A 21815-nucleotide genomic window follows, 5' to 3' on the forward strand; every position below is an offset into this window, starting at 1 on the left:
GACCTAAACTTGCATTAGCAACGCACACTTCCGGCACTGGGCTGAGGTGGCGGAGACAGAGTGTGAGGCGTTCCAACAGTCTGAGGGACAGTGAACTGGCCCCCTATTTAAAAAGTTTGAGGCCCACTGACCATTGGCTTTGAAGTCAGGAGGACCTGAGTTCAAATAGTTCAAATCTAGCCTCAGACACTTAATACTTCCTCTTTGTGCGATCCTGGGCATTTAATCCCAATTGCCTGGCCAAACCCCTCCTCCAAAAAAACCCTAATACATAACTGGGGGAAAATAAAATATATTTTCAAAAACTTAGACTAACATCTTTGATGGGAAGCAAGACTCCATGGATTAAAAAAAAAAAAGCTCCAACACTACTTCTGGCAACAATTCCTTTATATTCAGAATAGTGTTCTCCATGTAATAATAATATAAAGCCATATGACAGCTTGTTTTTTTAAAAAATAAATCCCTAATGTCAGCTTAAAAAAAAAAACAAACCAACCAAAACATCCACAATACTTAATTCTTGCTGAAAATCTTTCCTCTGATATGAATAAATAAATCTCCTTTTGGCATCTGATGAGCGATCATCTCATTTTGTCCCAATATTGAAGTTAAACTACTAGGAGACTGACTCAAGTAAAATGTATTCCAGAACATCTCTCTTCATCAAACCTCTGGCTTTCCTTCTCACCACTTCCTAAAGATGACTCTTTCCTATTCCTTCTTTAACCTCTTTGGGAATTATGTTATGAAAACCTACCAAAAAACGAGCGCATTGCAATTTTTAAAGGAAAAAAATACCCTCCACAAATCTAAGATAATGGAATAGAATTAGAATGTTTAATTTGTACATTTATATTTTGTGGCATATGATTTTAAGGCAAGACTTTGTTAACATCTAACTTATTGCCCTTTAGAAAACCTAATTATTAAACACAGTGTTGTCAGATCCTGAATATTCATTAAGCTAAATCACACTTTCCTCTATAACATATTAGTCACTAGCTGAACTCTAGCCCTCTCTCTGAGTCTTTTTCACTCCTTAATCTTATATCTTATCCAGGCAAACAGAGTAGAGCCTCCATCCTCATGTAGCTTTTCTACATGTTCCCCCATGCCTAGAATGTACTTCCTTCACACCTCCACCTCCCAATATACCTCTGTTTCCTCAAGAAACATTTCAAGCAGCATTTTGTACATGAATCCTTTCCTGATCTCCCAAAATGTTAGTGCCTTTTTCTCCTTAATCACCTTGTATTTAGTTACCTTGAATTTATTCTCTATATAATTGAGATCAAATGAAATAATATTTGTGAAGTGTATAGCACAATACCTGGCACCTAAAAGGTGCCATATAAAGCTTATTTTTCCCTTTCCTCTTCCTTTCCCTCATTGAATAATGGAAGAAAGGGATCAATAAAAGTCTGGTCCTTAGAAAATGTATAACATGCTTTTCCTGTTCCAACTCACATGGAAGTTTGATGAGTGTTTTAAGGAATGCGTAACAGAAGGACCCTGTTTCCATTTCAGAGCTCTCACAGCTCTGACTGTTTCCTGTTGACTTACTATGTAGTGATGAAAATTCTTTTAGCTGGCTGCTGTGCTGAAATTGAGAGCACACAAAAGGTTCTGGTGGACAAACTCTTGATCTCTTTTCTGATAACTTTCAAATAAGGAGAGGGAAATGCTGTGGGTTGGGGGAGAGATCTGCAGAAGCAGTGGCTGCCTTATCTCTCCATCCAGCTGCAAGAGTACATGAATGCATGGTAACTGGTTCTTTCGTCTCATTGTGTTGATATTAGGTGAATAAATATGGATCAGACAAGATTTCCAATAGAAAGGCTGGAAAAGTTGTTAAAAGGTCCAGAAACAAGAGTCTATCATGAGTCCACTGGTAGCCACAACCATCAAGGCTAGTGAAGAGATGAAAGCTGCTGAGCAACCTACTTGAGCCAACCTGAGACTGGATTAACATGGTTGGTACCTGAGACACTGTCCATAGGTAAGGGAGTGACTCAGCCAGTGGCTGAAGTACCTTGAGACTCTTTGAAGAGAGAAAAAGACTCCCAGACTAGAAGGTCGTTACTCCATGGGAATGTTTCATAGCAATTTTTAAAAGTTTGAGTCTAATTCTCCTTAGAAAGGGAGTGGATTTGTAGAGGAAAGAATATACCTCCCAGTTTAGGAGCCCCAGATCTTTTGCTACTCTTAAATATGTATAAGTTGCCTTTTCTGATAAGATATAAATTCCTTGAAATCAGGGATTATTTTACTTTTTGTACTTGTATCTCCAGCACCCAACAGTACTTGACGTATATACTGTAATAGGTGCTTAATAAATGTTTGTTGATTGATTCCATTCTATGAGCTCTTTGCTGTCTATGAAGGCATTTGATTAGCCTTCTGTTTTCCCTCCCTTTTCTTCACATTTTATTTTGACCATGACGAAATCCTTTACATAATGCAGAAAAAATTATTTTCCTGGACAATATTTGGTTATTATAACTTGCTTCTAAATTTACATGATGGTAACACTTTGGTTTCTTCCCAAATTTAAAAAAAAAATATATATATATATATATATATATATATATATATATATATATATATATATATATATATATATATATATATATATATATATATATATATATATATATGAAAAATGAAATAACAAAGTCATCCAATGTGTCAAAATGAACATAGAAGCATTTGCTTTTAAAGACCAAATATCCATATCTGGCATGTTTTCAAATCTAGTTGAAAAATAGCTGCTTAGGGGAAGCGAGATGATGCAGTAGATCAGAAGGGCCAGAGTTCAAATACACTTAACATAACATTTCTTGGGGGCTAAGTGGCACAGTGGATAGATCACCAGCCCTGAAGTCAGGAGGACCTGAGTTCAAATTTGGTCTCAGACACTTAACACTTCCTAGATGTGTGACCCTGGGCAAGTCACTTAACCCCCCAGCCTCAGAAAAAAAAACAAAAAACATAACACTTCTTGCTGTGTAACTCTGGGGCGAGTCATTTAACCCCAATTGCCTCACACACAAAAAAGAAGAAAAAATACCAAAAAAAGTTGCTTATCACTCATGCCTTCTTTTCTTTTCTGCTCTGTTCTTATTAACTTAACTGGGTAGCTATATTAAACTCTATAAAGCATATGGTGATACCACGCTGCTAGTGAGATGTCTGTAGTCCTCTTTGCACAAAGGAGATGGAGACAATAGACAAATATTTAAATAGACTGCTCCATTTCTCTGGAGTCTTATCTTCTATTTGGAACCCAGCAAAAGGCAACCAACGGTTGAACACACCTGAAATATGAGACATCAATTTTCCCAGCTGCTTGTTTTCTTTCATTGATCCCATATATTGAATTCAGCAAATTTCTTGACAGAATTTGTTGCTATGGAAACCATGCATTCTGTGAACCTGCTCTAAAAACACCACCAGGACCCACCCATTGCTTTCACCCACAAATCCCCCGACATTTTTCACCCATGCTACTATAACCTCTTTCTGACTAGATTTCTAATCCTTTCCCTCTTTGCACTCCAAAACATTTTATACTCTGTAACTGATGCTATTTTCCAGTAGCTGATGTGGTCAGAGAGTTACTCTATTCTCGATGGTGGTTTTTCATTGCCTTCTCTCTGTCTCTGTCTCTTTCTCTGTCTCTCTGTGTCTCCCCCCCTCTATATGTGTGTGTGTGTGTGTGTGTGTGTGTGTGTGTGTGTGTGTGTGTGTGTGTGTGCGTACTAGAAGTACCAGAACACTATTGGGCATCATGAGCATGCAATGAATACTTCTTGATTAAATGGAGGCCATACACTCTCAATATTTTTCCACCAACAGCTAGCAATGTCAGTTGGCACTCCATAGCTTCTCTGGGAGTCCACTTTTAGGAATGAGAAAATGATAACTGTAGCAAGTAGAATGAAGGATGGTCATTTTAAAAAAATGAAAAGATAGGAGGACCTTTGTAGCTTTTACAGGTCAATTTTTCGTCTAGTTACCAAGGTTCTCAAAATTGGGTAAGTAGTGGTTTGTAGCTGGTTATGAAACTTTACACTCTTGAACTTTAATGTGCCCTTCCCATCCCCTCCACAGTAAAAGACATATATGTCAATACAATTTTTCAATTCTTGTTTTCTTATATTAGAAAGGAGTTTGAAACTTTAAAAAACATTATTTTAGGACAGCTAGGTGGTATAATGGATAGAGCACCAGCCCTGAAATCAGGAGGACCTGAGTTCAAATCTGCCCTCAGATACTTAACACTTCCTAATTGTGTGACTCTGGGCAAGTCATTTAACACCAATTGCCTCAGCAAAATAATAATAGTAATAGTAATAATAATAATAATAATAATAATAATAATAATAATAATGGGCTAGTGTCTCATTTTGGTGTGGCAGATACTATGGACTCTCATAGGCTGGGCCAGTGAAGCAAAGATTTGTCAGGTCATCATCAAACTGAGAAGGTTTTAATCATTAGCCCAGTTACAGACTGTCCGGTGATTGATTGACTTAGTAGAGCACAAAGAGATCTATTGCCAGAAGGTGAACCCCATGATGATAAATTTTTCAGCCAAGGTATATTATGAAAAATTGATTTATGAAAAAGGATTCACATTGATGAGATATGAATATCTCAAGGAAGTAAGTAAGATTTTCAATCTGAGCAAAGAATCCATGCAAAGAACAAATATTCCTTAAGTTGAAGAGTGGGTAGTTCAGGGGCATGAGGCACAGGCTAGGTTAAGGCACATAAGGCGCAGCTCCTAATCTGGGAAGCTGACTAGGGTGGGTCATTTAAGTCTCATTCCCATTACTTCTATATTCAGATGGGTCAGCTTTCCTTCTATGCCTAAAACTAATGGGAAGAAGAGGAAAGACCATCAAGTTCCATTAGCCAAAAAGACTAGTTTCTGATCCACTGAGGGATTTGTTGTTGCTGTTTAGTCATCTGAATATGTGTTGTATCTGAATATGTGACCCCATTCAGGGTTTTCATGGCAAAGATACTGGAGTTCTTTGTATTTCTTTCTCTAGCTCATTTTATAGATGAAGAAACTCAAGCAAAAAGGGTTAAGTAACTTGCTCAGGCCAGCTAATAAGTGTCTAAGGCCAGATCTGAACTTATGAAGTTAAGTCTTCTTGATTTCAGGCCTAACAGTATATACCTGCCCAACTACAATAATGAATCCATTTGGGAAAGAGTAATGATGGATAGATACAAATATATGTACACAGAAAGTATAGTGTCTGTCACATCTTTGTCTTAAATACACATCACAAGGCTCAAAGGGGACAGCATCCACTAGTGGTTTACATGCATTTTGTTAACAATTTACAAAGCTATTTATAAGCACAATTTTTGGTTTTGGAGACTAAAGAACAAGCTTAAGGCATATCAGGTGAGTGAGAATGAGAAGTGGAAACAATGATATCATTTGAGAATTGAACTTGCCAGTCCTACCACTTATTCCCTCCGGCCTCAGTTTCCTCATCTATAAAATGAGATGATCTGTAAGATCTTATGGTCTTATGATGCAATCCCAGACCTTTCTCAAATTGCCAGGAAAAGATGATCTCCATTAAACTCCCATTCTGAGGTAGAACAAGTATTCTATTGGTTCTATAAATATAAATGGAACCACACAAATCAAGTCTGAAACCCAGGAGCAGACATAGTTACATTTGGTCACTGAAGAAATTGGTAGTGATATTTACTTCTACATTTGAGTTGTTCTTCTCTCTTTCTATTCTATTTTTATTTTGTTGCTTACTAACTTTTAGCATTTGTAGCACTCAGGGTTAAAGAAATTATTAATCCTCAATCCAACTTCTTCATACACCCTCCAACAAATTAGAGTGTATGTTAGTATTGTGTGTATTTGAAAGCAAGATGTGAGAAACAGAAATAGGAAATGAACTTTATCAAGTGACAATTAGTGGTCAAGAGTTCCCTGCTGTAAAAATTCGTCCTACTTAAGGAAGGAAGAATAGTTTTTGAAATATTCTTGCTAGGATGTGGGGAGCACACACTATCTGGGAGAAAAATGGTACAGATACAGCACAGTTTTCTGGTCTGTAGGGAAAGAGGTAAAGACAGGGGGATAAAGAAGCAGCTTCTGTTGATCAACCTTCCTAGCTGGTGGCCCGTTCCCCCCTTTTTTTCCCCTCCCTCTCAGACTATTACTAGATTGCCACTGTTGCAGAGGTTGCTCATTATACAGTAAGCAAGAATCAGACTCTTGAAGAAAAACCATTTATACTCTAGCTTGCCATTATTTTCTTTTCCAGATCATTCATTTTTATTTAAGAACAAAATATAGAAGTGTTAATAAAGTTAAAAAAAAAAACTGCTCCTTTTTTTCCACTAGACCCTCACTTTTAGAAAAAGGAAAATCTCATTTCCAGCAAATACAATATAAGTATAACTGATATTCTCTGGAGAAGTTTTTTAATAGAAATTAGAGAATAGAATTAAATACAGTATAGAAGAAAAGAAGAATAAAGGTGAAGGGGAAGAAGAATAAGAAGAGCAAGAAATGGATGGGATAATCTTCCCCTCCAATCTCTATTTCTCACTTCACTGATGGAGGTTAAGTGGATTCAAAATGAAACAAAAATAGCAGAACAAAGAATGAAAGTATATGCATGAATGAAATAATAAATAATAAAAAGAAATAGACTCCACAAAGTCCAGCTCAAGACATCATAACAGACTTATTTACTAATTAAAAGGTTTTCCCCCTTCCCATCAAAATCTGTTTCCTTGCCATCTCTTATTCCCCCTCCCATTCAACATTTGAATTCTCCTTAAAACTGGCAACAGAAAAATGCAGAAATTACTAAGAAATCCTAAGTTCTTTAAGAGCAAGAAAAATGCCTTATAGAAAAGGTGTCAAAATATGCAGCCCATAGTAGTTGCCTGTGCAGACAAATCAGATTCAAATGTAATTGGGAAATAGCAAAATAAATAATAACACAACAGAACATACATAATATTAATATGTAGTTTTCTAAGCCAATATGAAGCTTGGAGGGATATTTATGTAGGGTTTAGTGTCCCCCCATTTCTCTTTGAGTTTGATACTACTACCTTATACTACTATGTGATTGTTGTTGACTATACCCTATGGCAAATAGTGGGCATGCAATAAATGTCTGTTGAATGTCTGCCACAGAGTAGACAATAAATATTTTATTAAATTGAATTGATATTCAATATTGATTGATATTAAACTTATCTCCAAACCTAAATCTGGTCTATTTAGCCCACTTTCCCTTACCCCAAAGTAATTGGTATTATTTCTGGGAAAGAGTGAAATGAATACTTACGACCAGTAGAGAAGCATTAGGAGAAAAGGACAGATGATGAGAGCCTGAAGGACTTGCCAATCCCTGCAGAGGGCTGCCAAGCCTGGCATAAGGAACTGTCCTGCCATAGCTATGAAGCTTGCCACCATCGTGATCATGAACCGATGTCCAGGAGGACAAAGTTCTATTCCTGAAATATATGAAAAGGAAAAAAAAAAAAAAAAAAAGAGGACATAAGCAAAAAACACTCTCGGTATTGACAGGAGATAGGCAATAAAAAGTGACGACCAAACATTTTAATTCATTATGTCAAGATGTTTGACTTCATTGGAGCTCCTGGTGAAGACATTCCCTTGTGGTAAAGAAATTCCCTTGACTAATGCAAATTAGCAATGGTTCTGCAACTTATTATCTTAGAGTAGGGAGTTCTTAACGTGTGTGTATGTGTGTGCGTGTGTGTGTGTGTGTGTATATGGACCTCTATGGGAATCTGGCAAAGTGTTATGAACTCCTTCTCAAAATACATAAATAAATAAAATAAGATTTAAAAAATTAAATTACAATGAAATAAAGTTATCAAAATAGTTTTTAAGTTGAAAAGGTTTTGGGTTAATAAATAACATCTCACACTGATAATAAGCGTGTGAGAGACAGGTAAGCTGAAAAGAGATCATAACTTAGAGAAGTTAACTGACATAGCTATTAAGAGACAGGCACAAATTGAATCTAAGTATATTGACGTCAGACTCAATATTCTTTGACCTTCCCCCAGCTCCAATAATTAACCATACTTATATATATTTTAATCAACTGATACCTCTAATAGACCTATAACAAAAAAATAAATAGACCCTATAAAGCCTAGCTCAAGATGTCATAATAGATTCATCTAGAAACTAAAGAGATCTAAGAGAAAGGAAAAGGTCCAATGTGTACAAAAATATTTGTAGCAGATTTTTTTGTCTTGATAAGGAACTGGAACCTAAAGAGGTACTTATCAATTGGAAAATAGTTAAACAAATTATGGTATGTGAATATTATAGAACATTATAATTCAATGAGAAATGTTAAAAAGGTCCATTTCAGAGAAATTGGGGAGATCCATGAACTGATGCAGAATGAAGTAAATTGAACTCAAACAATTTATATGATAATAATAATACTTACAAAGACACACAACTTTGAATGAAATTAGAACTTTGATCAATTAAGTGACCAACCATGATTCCAATAATCAAGTATCCTACCCACTTTCTCAAAGAGGTGATGAATTTAGGGTGTGGACTTGGATGTGTTTTTCTAGGTTTGTTTGGTATGGACAGTGTGGCCATTTGTTTTGTTTAAGTTTACATATTTGTTACTAGTATTTTGTTCGTCTTTTTTTTTTTTTTTCTTTTTCAATGAGGGAAAGGCAGAAGAAAGAGAAATAAATTTTTAATCTAAAAATTATTTAGTAATCAAGTGTTTGATAAAACCAAGGACTCCAGCTTCTGGGATAAGAACTCATTATTTGACAAAAATTGCTGGGAAAATAGTATGGCAGAAACTAACATTGACTACCATCTAACACTCTATACCAAGATAAGATCAAAATGATAAAACAGGGAGATACTATGAGCAAATTAGGAAAACAAAAAATAGTCGAAATCTCAAATCTATGGAGAAGGAAGGAATTTATGGCCAAAGAAGAACTACAGAACATTATAAAATGCAAAATGAATAATTTTGATTACATTAAATTAAAAAATTTTTGCACAAACAAAACCAATGCAGCCAAGATTAGAAAGGAAGTGGAAAGCTGAGAATTTTTTTTTTTTTTAACATTCAGTATTTCTGATAAAGGTTTCATTTCTAAAATATGTAGAGAAATGATTCAAATTCATAAGGTTATAAGCCATTCCCCAAACAATAAAGGATGAAAAAATATGAACAGACAATTTTCAGATGAAGAAATTAAAGTCATTTCTAGTTATATGAAAAAATGTTCTAAATCACTATTGATTAGAAAAGATTAAGACAACTCTGAGGAACTATTTCACACTTTTCAGATTGGCTAAGATGACAGAGAAAGATAATAGTAAATGTTGGAGGGGATGTGGGAAAACTGGGATACTAATGCACTGTTGGTGGACTTGTGAATTCATCTAACCATTCTGGAAAGCAATTTGGAACTATACCCAATGGGCTATAAAACTGTGCATATTCTTTGACCCAGCAGTGCCATTACTGGGTCTATATGCCAAAGAAATCATAAAGGATAGAAAAAGGACCAACATGTACAAAAATGTTTGTAGCAGCCCTTTTTGTAAGGAACTGGAAACTGAGTAGTTGGGAAATGGTTACCGTATATGAATGTAATGGAATATTGTTCTATAAGAAATGATCAGCAGGTAGATTTCAGAAAAGCCTGAAAAATTATATGAATTGGTGCTAAGTGAAACGAGAATAACCAGGGAAACATTATACACAGCAATAACAAGATTATGTAATGATCAAATGTGACTGACTTTGTTCTCAGCAATTCAGTGACCCAAAACAATTCTAAAATCTTTGGATTGAAAATGCCATCTGCATCCAGAGAGAGAACTATGGAGACTGAATATGGATGAAAGCATAGTATTTTCACCTTTTTTGTTGTTCTTATTTGTTTGCTTGGTTTTTTTTTTCTTTCTCATATTTTTTGCCTTTTGATTTGATTTTTCTTATGCAACAGGATGAATATGGAAATATATTTAGAAGAATTGTACATGTTTAACCTATACCAGATTGCTTGCTGTCTTGGGGAAGGAGAAGGGAAAGGGGAAGGGGAGAAGAGAGGGAGGAAAATTTGAAACACAAGGTTTTGCAAAGGTGAATGTTGAAAATTATCTTTACATGTATTTGGAAAAACAAAATAGTAATGATAAAGAAAATTATTATCTAAAAAAAAAAAAAGAAAGAAAGAAAGAAAACACCCTATCTTAAGGAGATGCCAGGACAACAGTCAGGCAATCATCTGGGATTGTTTTTGTAGTCAGAGAGACCTGAGTTCATATCAGCTCTTAACCAATTACTAGCCATGTAACCTTTAGCAACTCATTTAACTCTGCTTCAATTGCCTCACTTGTAAAATGGGGACAATAATTGCACTTGCTTCACAGAGTTATTATGAGGATTAAATGATATCATATTTGTGAAGTACTTAGTATAGTGTCCTGCATATAATAGGTGCTCAATAAATGCTTATTTTTCTCCTCCTCCTAAGTGCTGGAAATATAAAAAAGGATAAGAAGCTGTCGTTGCCATCAAGGAGTATATGTTCTAAAGGGGAAAACAGCCTACAAATAACTAGGTTATATACAAGGTATATATAACAGTTTATATACAAGATAAAATGTAATCAGCAATTACTTAAAAATACATGACTCCACCAGGGTACTGCTCAGACAGTGAGTATCTAATGTGGGATCTGAACTTGGGTTTATTAAGTCCACAGGCCAACCTCCTACCTGGCTAGACCACATTTCCTAAATAAAATAGCCCTCTATAATTAACCAGGCTTTTTACAATTATTTTCATTTGTTATTCTCTCCAACAATCCATAATAGAGTGTCTTTATTAGTGTACCCATTTTATAGGAAAAGTGACTTATGCAAAACAAACCACTAAGAAATGCTGATCCTCTTAGATCAGAATTTGCTTGTTCCATTTATTTTTGTTTCTTTTGGTTTTGATATGTTATTGAGTTTCTTTCCATGAAGTATTTTTTTCTGCCCTTAGCAGGGTCCTCAGTAATTCAAGCATTTCTTTGTCCAAAATATTTCCTAAAACCTAATTCTGTAATTTCATAAGCTGATGCTTTCTCAGTTACTTCTGGTTGATGATGCTACCCTAAAGATTCCCCTCAACTTAGGAACTCTTCCCAAACACATCCATTCTGCATCTCCTGTCTCCTGTTCTGCTGCTTTACATTTTTTCTCTCAGCAGTTTCTGCTCCCAAATTATGAATTAAACATTCACTCTGTGTAATCAAGTTCACCAAAACCGTATCTTTTAATAAATGAATCATTAAAAACAGAACAATAAAATAAATGTGAATCCAAACCAGCGATCTAATGGTGATGTTTATTCTATTGGGATTCTATTGGCAATATTATTCTCATTTTTCCTGATGCTTATGTAAAATTATTCTTCAAATTTAATGTATAAATCTAACAGCTAATGTGATCACAGCGGTTAAACAAGTAAAATATAACTATTGATCATAAAAGTTTAGCATCATCATCATAATGCATTTATACATTATTTTAAAGTTTGAAAATTACTTTTACCTATGTTTTTTCATTAAACCTCACTATAACTCTGGGAAGTAAGGATTATTGTTATCTCTATTTACAGAACAGGAAACTGAGATAGAGAGAGATTACTGCCCAGGTGCAAGACTATCCACTGGGCCACCTGGGTATCTCATTAAAAGCAAAGAGAATCTGACTTGGTAAATCTACTCCTGTTATTATTCAATCATTTTTCAGTCATATCTAACTCTTCCTGACTCATTTTGGGGTATTCTTGGCAAAGACACTAGAATGATTTGCTATTTTCTTTTCTAGCTTGTTTTACAAATGAGGAAACTGAGACAGAGTCAAGCCCAGGGTCACACAACTATTAAGTATTCTTTGGTCAGATTTGAACTCAGGGAGAAGAATCTTTCTGACTCCAGGTGTCTATGGGGCCCACCAAATCCAAGAATCAGAGGATCTCATGGTTGGTAGGGACTTTCCTGACATTAAATTCAATTCATACCTGTAATGGCTACCCCCCTCCCCCAACAAGTGTTCATTCAAGCATTGCTTATAGCTCTTTAGTGAAGGCATACCCTCCCCTGGAAGACCCTCCACCACCATGTTTGATAACTCTGACTATTAGGAAGTTTTGCCTGGCACCGAGCTAGAATTTACCTCTCTCCAATGGCATTCACTGTTCCTAAGTCGTCCTCTGGGACTAAGCAGAACATCTTGAATTCTTCACTCCTTGACAACTCTTCAAATAATTAAAGTCAGCCACATGAGTTTCCTAAGACTTCTCTAGGCTAAATAGACCAGTAACTTCAAGTTTTATTTATTTGCTTGCTGTCTTCCCTTACCATGTATCCCACAGCTGTCTTTATTCCTTTAAAAACTTGATGGAAATGATCTTAAAGCAAAAAAAAAAAAAAAAAGTAGGTGGATTCTATAATAGGAAAAATGTCTGTCTTTCCTCCCTGTAGCCCAATGGATGATGGGCTTTATTGGTGCTTCTTTGGTTACAAAAGTCTGCCTTTGCAGAAAGAGTAGGGTGATAAAGTGAAATGGAGAATGAGAAAATGAAGGAGAGACCTCAAAAACCTACTCTAACAGGTACTGGGCATTGTGCCAGGCAATACAAATGCCAACTCATCAGTAAACAATCAAAATATTCATTACTATAAGCCCCAAACAAACTGCTCATCACCATAACCTGGAGGAGAGAAACCTAACCTCTTTGACTATAGCTTATAAAAAGCCATTTACCATTTAATTAGGAAAACAGGATTAAACACCAAGTTCCCAGCCAACTAATATGGCCTATTACTTCCTCTAGATGAGGAATTTTTTTTTTCCTGAGAAAAGAGAAAGTCACCCTAGGCCTAGCATTTTTGCTCTTAAAAATAATAAAGAGACCTAGGTCTTTTAAAAAAAAAAAAGGCAAATAGCAGTTGGTTGCTCTAGTTTTCACTTATTAAGCACAAGCAGTAGATTTGCTGCTATGGAAACGAGAAATCTGCATTAACTCAATGTAAGTTCAGTGTTCCAGAGGCTCAGCTTATAGTAGAATCAGATATGAAAATTTAGCACTTGGACACCCAAGTAACCTTTCCTATGAAATCAGAAAGATAATGTCAAAATAATATAATAGCTCCATTTCACAACACACGCTATGTATTACTAATAGCTTCTGTCTTCCCTCCTCCCCTACTCATTTCTACTACCTTACTTTAGAGACACAAAGATGAAAAAATTGGAGCCACAGTTCCTTCCCCTCTTTTTTGGGACATATTACTTGGGATCCTCAACATTAAGGTAATATTGGTCACATAAAGGATCTCAGTGTATTTTCTGAAACAAGTGTCTAGATATGTTCCACCCTCATTTGTGTATGTTTAAGTTTAAAAGTATCTATCTGGCTATCCTGAAATCCACAAAATGTCTGCTTTATAACCTTAGCTGAGTAAATCCTGAATGAACAAATCAAGGGAAATTATAAAAATGAATCTAAAAATACAAGGTCCTCTGAATCCCCTGAAGTGGTTCCATGTTTCTGAATTTGCACTGTTATAATTATGTAAAATATACAATTTGTTCCAGAACAATGGAAATGCACAGTGCAATTGCATTAATGGGTACCTGAGTCACGAAGTCAGTTCAGTTCAACAAATATAAAATAGACATTGCCTTTGATAGCTTGAAGTTTCTGATGGGTTAATTAAAAAATTCAATGTATGGTCAATTAATATGTAGAATCATAGAGAGTGAGACCTGGAAAAGGCATTTGAGATCATCAAAATCAATCTCTTCCTTTAATAGGGGACTAAATAAATTAAGTGAATTTTTCAAGATTGTAGGCTGGTGGCTAAACTAGAACCATCGTGGATTCTTGATTCCTGGTCCAAAAGATTATTAACAATACACCATACTAACCCTTCCTTTGGATGTTGATAAAATAAGTAAGGGCAGCTAGGCATAGTAGAGACAGTGCTAGGTCTTTAATCAGGAAAATTCCTTACTTCCTGAGTTCAAATTTTCAGACTTTTGGCAAGTCATTTACCCCTATTTACCTCAGTTTCCTTATCAGTAAAATGAGCTGGATAAGGAACTGGCAAAACACCATAGTGTTTTTGCCAAGAAAACATTAAATAGGGTCACAAAGAATTGAATATGACTGGAAAAAGACTGAACAACAATAAAAAGTAGATTTTTGAGAAGAATGAGCAAGGAGGAATAAAAAAATAAATCTATGGCATTTGTAGGCATTAGGACTTATTAGGAGATGTTAGTTACTACATCTCACCCAAAAAAGTATATGGCATAAAAAGTGTTACCCCAGCCTGATAGATGTTTTATTGGAAAAGCCCATAGACAAGTGTAGTCAATTATAATTATTTCTCAGAGTCTGTCCTCCACTACAAGGCTCAGTAGGCAGGAGAATTTGTCTTAAAGAAAGAAGGGGGCCCCTAGGTGGCTCAGTGGACAGAGCACCAGCCCTTGAGTCAGGAGGACCTGAGTTCAAATCTAATCTCAGACACTTAACACTTCCTAGCTGTGTGACCCTGGGCAAGTCACTTAACCCCAACTGCCTCAGCAAAAAAAAAAAAAAATCTACTATGTTCCTAAATCTAGCTGTTCTATAGAGAGGGGTCATTACCAGAGCAAAGATTCTCTTGTACCCAATTTGATCCGAATAGTGGCTAGTGAATGGGTTTCTATCACAATTTTAAGTACTTTTTAGAGTAAATGTCCAGGATTGGAAGCTAACCTATCTGGACTGATTAATATTCTGTGGAGTTTGATTTCCCTGTTGCATGTGCACGCTTGCTAGTGCAGTGAATGACAAGTTGACACTAAGTTCATTATTATGTCCTCTGTCCAATCTCAGATTCACCATTTCAAGCACATGCTTTCATCTTCCAATCACTCTGGTGTCAAGTTTGACACTTTGATTGTTCAGGAAGAACCAATGAATTTCCCACACTGACTTTGATACATTGTAGTATTTAGCTTTTCTTATCCTTTGAAAAAGTCCAATTTTAACTTTTTTCCTTCTTTTTTTAATTTCAGTTACTTTAAGTTCTCATGTTATTCATTAAAAAAAATTAGACCTGAAAAAATACAAAAGAATACCAACAACAAAAAGAATTTTCATTTACTATAATGACATAAACTTTAATATCATATGATGGCTTAGAGATTATTTTTTAAAGCTAGATGCTCTTTAGAAATAAGTACAGAAATTATTGAAGGGCAGGAGAATTATACAGCATTTAATTAAAACTTAATATAGGGTGTTTAAGCTGCAAATGAGAATGGAGCAATGCCCAGACCAATCCGACTGCAGAAATAGAAGGAATGATATTCTCCCAGTTATATCCCAAATGGGGAACCAGGGAAGGATAGTGTGAAGCTTCAAGCTAGAATGTGAACTTGTGAGATTCTGTAGAGAGCTTTTTGCTAGCCTGAGGCAGGTTTATCATAAGATTTTAAAATTTCACAAATATCTTGTAAAAAAGAACTCTATATTTCCCTTATCATTATTATTTTATTATTAATTATTATTAATCATTGATTATAATAAGATTTTTAAATTTCACAAACATCTTGCCAAAAAAAAAACCAAAAACCTATATTTTCCTTTCTATTCTTTAAGTGATAAGGGTTACAGGTCTGAAATATAAAAAATTAAAAATTGGATGGATGCCTCCTTTATTTTTGTCTTTTTCTGTTCTCTCAATTAATGCTTGACCAACTAGAGATAATACCAAACTTATTAGAATGCAAATGAGACAAGCTTTATAAAAAGTGAGGTCTTCAAGTAACTATATTTTAAATTGGGTCAAATTTCTCCAGGCTTCATCTATATAGATTTATTTAACACTCTATAGGAAAGAGGAAAATAGCACTAGGGAAAGGGAAACCTAGCCTCACTTCTCTGCTTCCACACACTTTAGAAATTAAATTGAAGGAGCCAAGAGTTGTCCCATGGTAGAAAACAAACAAATCTAAGCTCTCTCCTAGAATTAGGATATTGCTAGTTCCATAAGAGAATCTGTGCAATCCAGAAATACCCTCTTGTCAGATATCAATTAAAGCTTGATCATTAACATGTGATTATATGCTTTGATGCCAGTTCAAAAAATAGGCTCTGCAGAGCCACCCTATCAAAGGAGCCTAGTTTTAAATATGCAGGGCTGTTTAAATACATGGTTTGAGGCTACTCTGAATTACTAGAGCCATAGAAGGAAGGAAATATGGTGGCTAGGGTAGGTCACTTCACTAGAGCAGAACTGCACGTGGAGCCAGCCTCATGCCACTTGCATAATGTTTCTAAATTCAGATAACTGGTGGAAAAGCATATCTGCTAATGGAGATCAGGAAAAAACAAAGCACAGTGATATGACACAAAGCAAACAACTCCTCTGGGTAATGGGGTTGAAGGTTTGGGCGAAGCAATTGGGAAACAAACAAAGTTTATTTTGTAAAGGGGGAGGGAATAAGCATTTATTTATGGATTAAGTAATTTGCTAAGTGATTTTTTTCTTTTTTCTTTTTTTCACAAATACTAACTCATTTGCTCCTCACAACAACCCCATGAAATAGTGCTATTATTATAACAATTTCACAGTTGAAAAATCTGAGGTTAAATGATTTGCCCAGGATCACACAGCTGTGCTTTAAACTGAGGACTTCCTGACTTCAGGCCCAGAATTCTATTCACTGAAGCACCAGCTGCCTTGGACAATGGGTAAGATTTAAAATTCATCCAGAATGATCTATTTGGAGCTTGAAGGGACCTTAGAAGTCACTGATTTTAATTTTCTAATTTTTAATGGTATTTTATTTTAACAAATACATGCAAAGATAGCTTTCAACATTCACTGATGCAAAACCCTGTGTTTCAAAATTTTCTTCCTTTTCTCCTTCCCCCCCAATTTAGCAAGTAATCCAATATAGGTTAAACATATGCAGTTCTTCTAACATATTTCCATTTTCATTATGCTGTGCAAAAAAATCAGATCAAAAGGGAAAAAACATGAGAAAGGAAAAAAAAAACAGCAAACAAACAAACAACAACAAAAGGTGGAAATACTATGCTTTGATCCACATTCAGTCTTCATGGTTCTCTCTGGATATGAAGGACACTTTCCATCACAAGTCTATTAGAATTGCTTTGAATTACCTCATTGTTGAAAAATCAAGTCCATTACAGTTGATCCTCACAAAATTTTGTTGTTGCTGCATATAATATTCTCTTAGTTCTACTCACTTCATTCAGCATCAGTTCATGTAAGTCTCTCCAAGCCTTTCTAAAATCTTCCAGTTCATCAATTCTTATAGAACAATAATAGTATTGTCTTACATTCATATACAAAACTTATTCAGCCATTCCCCAATTGATGGATATGCACTCAATTATCAGTTCCTTACTATTACAAAAAAAGAGCTGCTACAAACATTTCTGCACATGTTAATCCCCTTATTTTTACGGATGAGAAAACTGAAGCTCAGAAATTTTAAATGACTTGTCCAAGGTCATTTGCTATTAGAACTTACTTTCTTATAGACAAAAGAGTTAAAATATTGCAAAAGGATCCTTGACCATAGAAAGCACAGGCTATCCGAGCAGTTTTTAGGACTATCAGCAGCAGTAGCAATCAGTAAATTTACTGCTCAAAGATCTCCCTCTAATGAATGCATTTGTTAGAAAGACTAAGGGGAAAAAGATTCAGATTTCTTCTTTAGCTTTAGCTGACAGAGCTCTTCTCCAGTATTGAGATTTTGGTTCCATTCCTCATCTCCCATTTCTCCCTATCTGTTAATGACCTTGATAATATAGGTTTTGAAACTGTTTATTTAGTCTAATTGTTTCTGATGTATATGTGCATATGAAAATAAACAACAGAAATAAAATAACAAAATAAACAACAGAAAAAATATCCTTCAGTAAACCTAAAGCTTCTCTTCCTCTGCCATCCTCTAAACCTTAAAAATGCCATGAATTTCTCTCTGAAGGCCACCTTAGAGCTACAAGATGCTATGACTCCATAGATACTCTTTGAGAATTGCTGTGGCTGAAAAGCCCATTCTCTTCGCCAACCTGGCTGGCAAAGGACCTCTTTGACTAGTCCTCAGACAAGAGATTAACAATCTATCATGGAACCATTCCTTGAAGCCTTTCAAGCTTGGTAGAAGCTGCCAGCTTCTCCTCTCCTGGTAGAGTCTTCAAGAAGGCAGGTCACCTTCATTTCATAAAGAGGCAAAGAGAGGGGAGGCAAATTAACAAAATAAAAACAGTTCTCAAGTTTGGGGAGTGGGAAATGACACATTTTCTCCATCACCAGAGTCTTATCTACTCCCAAATAAGCCTACAAGGATTTTTAAAAATCCGATTAAGGTTTCCTGTTTAATAACTGGGATCATAAAAAAAAATTAACAACCATGGAAGTGATTCTCAGTGGATTTACTATATAATGCTGGAGAAAAATACAAAATGCTGGAATTTATATTACATGAAGTAATTTGAGAAAAACTTAAATGTTAGATACTTGTAAGGGACCTCATGGAGTTGAGGGGTGGGACTAAGAAGTCAAAGCAATTAATCATGTTTTTGCAGAAGTGGATCTGAAGTTATTGTTTTTTAGGCAATTTACAAGTGTTTCAGAATTTCACAAATGACTGCATTTTAGAAAAAGATAACAAAAATACTTCAATTCAGTAAGAAATCCCCTGCAAGGTCACTCTAAACATGCAGCAATCCCGGTGCAAGGACAATTAATGCTAAACTCTGGCTCCTGTTCTGAGAAATGTGTGATGAGAAAGGGAGCAGGTGAAGGAACACTTGTTCTAAGCAGCTCTCCCTTGTCCCACCCTAGACTAATTTCTTTTTGGTTTTCCTACTCTATCCACAAAGTAACTCAAAGTCAGAAGGAACAGTGATGCTAGAAATATGCATTTTTGGAGAGGAAAACTAGTCTGTTAATGCTAAATTGCTAAAGGACCATAGCCCATCTTTCAGATATTACTATGTATTTTGCTTAGGAGAATTTTTATTAGAAAAGACAACTCCAACTGAGTTTGGATCACAATATAACATTCTCACTCTTTTTGATGTTGTTCACTTGCATTTTTTTCTTACTCATTTTCTTTCCTTTTTGATCTGATTTTTCTTGTGCAACAAGAGAATTGTATAAATATGTTTACACATATTGGATTTAACATATATTTTAACATGTATAACATATACTGGATTGCTTGCTACTTAAGAAAGGGAATGGGGGGAAGGAGGGGAAAATCTGAAACTCAAGGCTATGCAAGGATCAATGTCAAATTATCCATGCATATATTTTGAAAATAAAAAGCTTTAAAAAAAAAAAAAAAAAAAAAAAAAGATAACTCTTGTAGTCAACTAAACAGAGCTGCCCTCATTTAAATTCATCTGGGTTTAATGCGAAGTAGGTGGGGGGGCAGTTTGATGGCATAGAGGAGACTCATCTTCCTGAGATCAAACTATGTGTGACCCTGGGCAAGACACTTAGTCCTATTTGCCTCAGTTTCCTCATTTGTAAAATGAGCAATGGCAAACCACTCCAATATCTTTGTCAAGAAAATCCCAAATGGGATCATGGAGAGTTGGACAGGATTGAAATGACTGAACCATAGCAACAACAAATTAACCAGAATCATCTAGGAGGAAGCTGGATAGAAGAAAAGTGGGTCTGACAGTTGCACTGTGCCACAAGAGCTTTGTCTAGTCAGCCTGACATGGTCCAAAATGTGATTTGCAAAGGTCACTGTTGAATAGTCAACTTTCCTAAACAAAGGCAAATTCTGTCACTGTTCTGTAGGCATGGTCCAGAACTATGAAACTACATGGAGAGGATAAGCAGCATACACATCATTTGCCTACACCCAGTTCTGTCACGATTACTGCATTCCCGTCCACCTACCCCTCAACTCCTGCTCCCTTCCAACCCCTTGGCAAATCGCTTCTGCTGGCTAGGTTTTTTAGACATGAGAAGAAATAAAGAAGGAAAACATTTGAGGCTTCTATCTAAAAAGGCAGAAAACATAGAACCTATTCTCTTTATCCTTAATGCAACAAAGGCCAAATAAACTTATTAACTGGTATGATTGGCAAGGCTACCTTCCTTATTGTTTAAACTGTGGCTTTTGCTCAATATATCCCAGGGAATAGTTGACTTTGTGCTAAATAAAACAAAATAGCCCTTTGACCACTTTGCACCAGAATTCTCAGAGAAAATTGTTCTTTCCAATAGATACTGAGCTTCAAGGAAACCATGTTGCCAGACAAACAGTGCAAAGGGTACAGAACGTTTCCCATTGAACTTTTGATTTGTCTCTTAGCAATGGCTCTCTTACCATTTACTTGATCCCTCTGATGATATGCAAGTAACTCTCTTCCAATGTCACTCAACAGGCTGTTTCTGGTACTGAAGAGAGGAAGTAAAGGACATCAAATTGCTAACTACAACAATGAGAGAACTAATTTCTGTTAGTTTTTTTTTTTTTTGTTTTTTTTTTTGGCCTGGTCAAAAACACAGGATGCCTGCAATAATCAAAAACATCCTTTAACACATATATTATGGAACCCCTTTTCTTGCAGAGAAGTGAGGTATGGAATAAATTAAAAATTCAGTCACTTGGAACTGTGGGGAGATAATTAAAACATACAGAGTAGTTGACTACACCAAATTACTATTGTGTTAGAGCAACACAACTTCTGGAACTTGAAGGAAGAATTTTAAAAACATTTAGGACTTAAGCACATCAACCAAAAGTCAATAAAAGTTGAATATAAAGTATTACTTGGAGGAAGCCTGCATGAATAGTAAGACATTTTTGAGCAATTGTTATAAATTAGGTCCCAACTCTACAGAAATATCTAGAAAAGAATGTTTAATTGCAGTGGTAATCAATAAACCAAAAATTAAGAACCTCCAGACTTCAAAGTCCTGTAGGGTTGACTAAGTCAGGCAAGCCCTGGGGATCACAGATATTTTATTCTGTCTGTCCTCTTAAGTGAGACTTTTCATTTCCTTTTTCATTTTCTTTATTTCCCTTTACTTTATATGGCTGGGATCCTGGAAAGAATAGGAATTCTGAGTTTGAATCCCAGATTTGATGCTAGCCAGCTATATGACTACCAGCAAGCTGTTTAATCTCCTTGAGCTCCTTTCTTTCTGAAAACATGGTAAACAGGATTACACCATTTACCTCACAGGATTGTTATGGGGAAAGAGTTTAATTGTGAGTTATCATACATAGGAGGTACTTAATACTTGCTGAATTGCTCACTCTAAATTCTTCAGCCAATCCAGATCTTGATGACTGGTTTCTATAATCCCTAAAGGTGTTTTCCCTTATTTCTCAAGCTTCCAGTCCTCCTTTCCTCCCCAGTGCCTAGAGTATTGCAAGGTAAATTATGTCTCAACAAACATGTTGATCCCCAACCCTAAGTGATAACTATCATTCCTCCTATTCACTTGCTTATACTAAAAACAACTAAATAAAGTTACATAACCAAGCTGATTGGGTCCACTACAAATTTATACTATTCAAGCTAAATTGGGTATCACTGCAATGAAGCAATCGTTTTTTTTTACTCTTTCCTAATTGATAGTCCATTCCACTCTCCAGAGAAGAATTTCCCAAACTTCCCTGCTGTTCTTACCAGACCCCCATAACTCTC

At 35.6% G+C, this 21815-nt stretch overlaps 1 protein-coding gene across 1 annotated transcript in view; it reads right to left on the reverse strand.

The window, feature by feature from the left end:
- Positions 1-21815, reverse strand: part of SLC22A23 (solute carrier family 22 member 23) — a 269428-nt gene that overhangs the window by 63956 nt on the left and 183657 nt on the right. Inside the window, exon 4 of the mRNA XM_074270687.1 lies at positions 7359-7527. Coding sequence (XP_074126788.1) covers positions 7359-7527 — 169 coding nt within the window. The remainder of the gene's footprint in view (positions 1-7358; positions 7528-21815) is intronic.

The sequence above is a fragment of the Sminthopsis crassicaudata genome, chromosome 1 (assembly GCF_048593235.1).
Source record: "Sminthopsis crassicaudata isolate SCR6 chromosome 1, ASM4859323v1, whole genome shotgun sequence".
Taxonomy (NCBI): domain Eukaryota; kingdom Metazoa; phylum Chordata; class Mammalia; order Dasyuromorphia; family Dasyuridae; genus Sminthopsis; species Sminthopsis crassicaudata.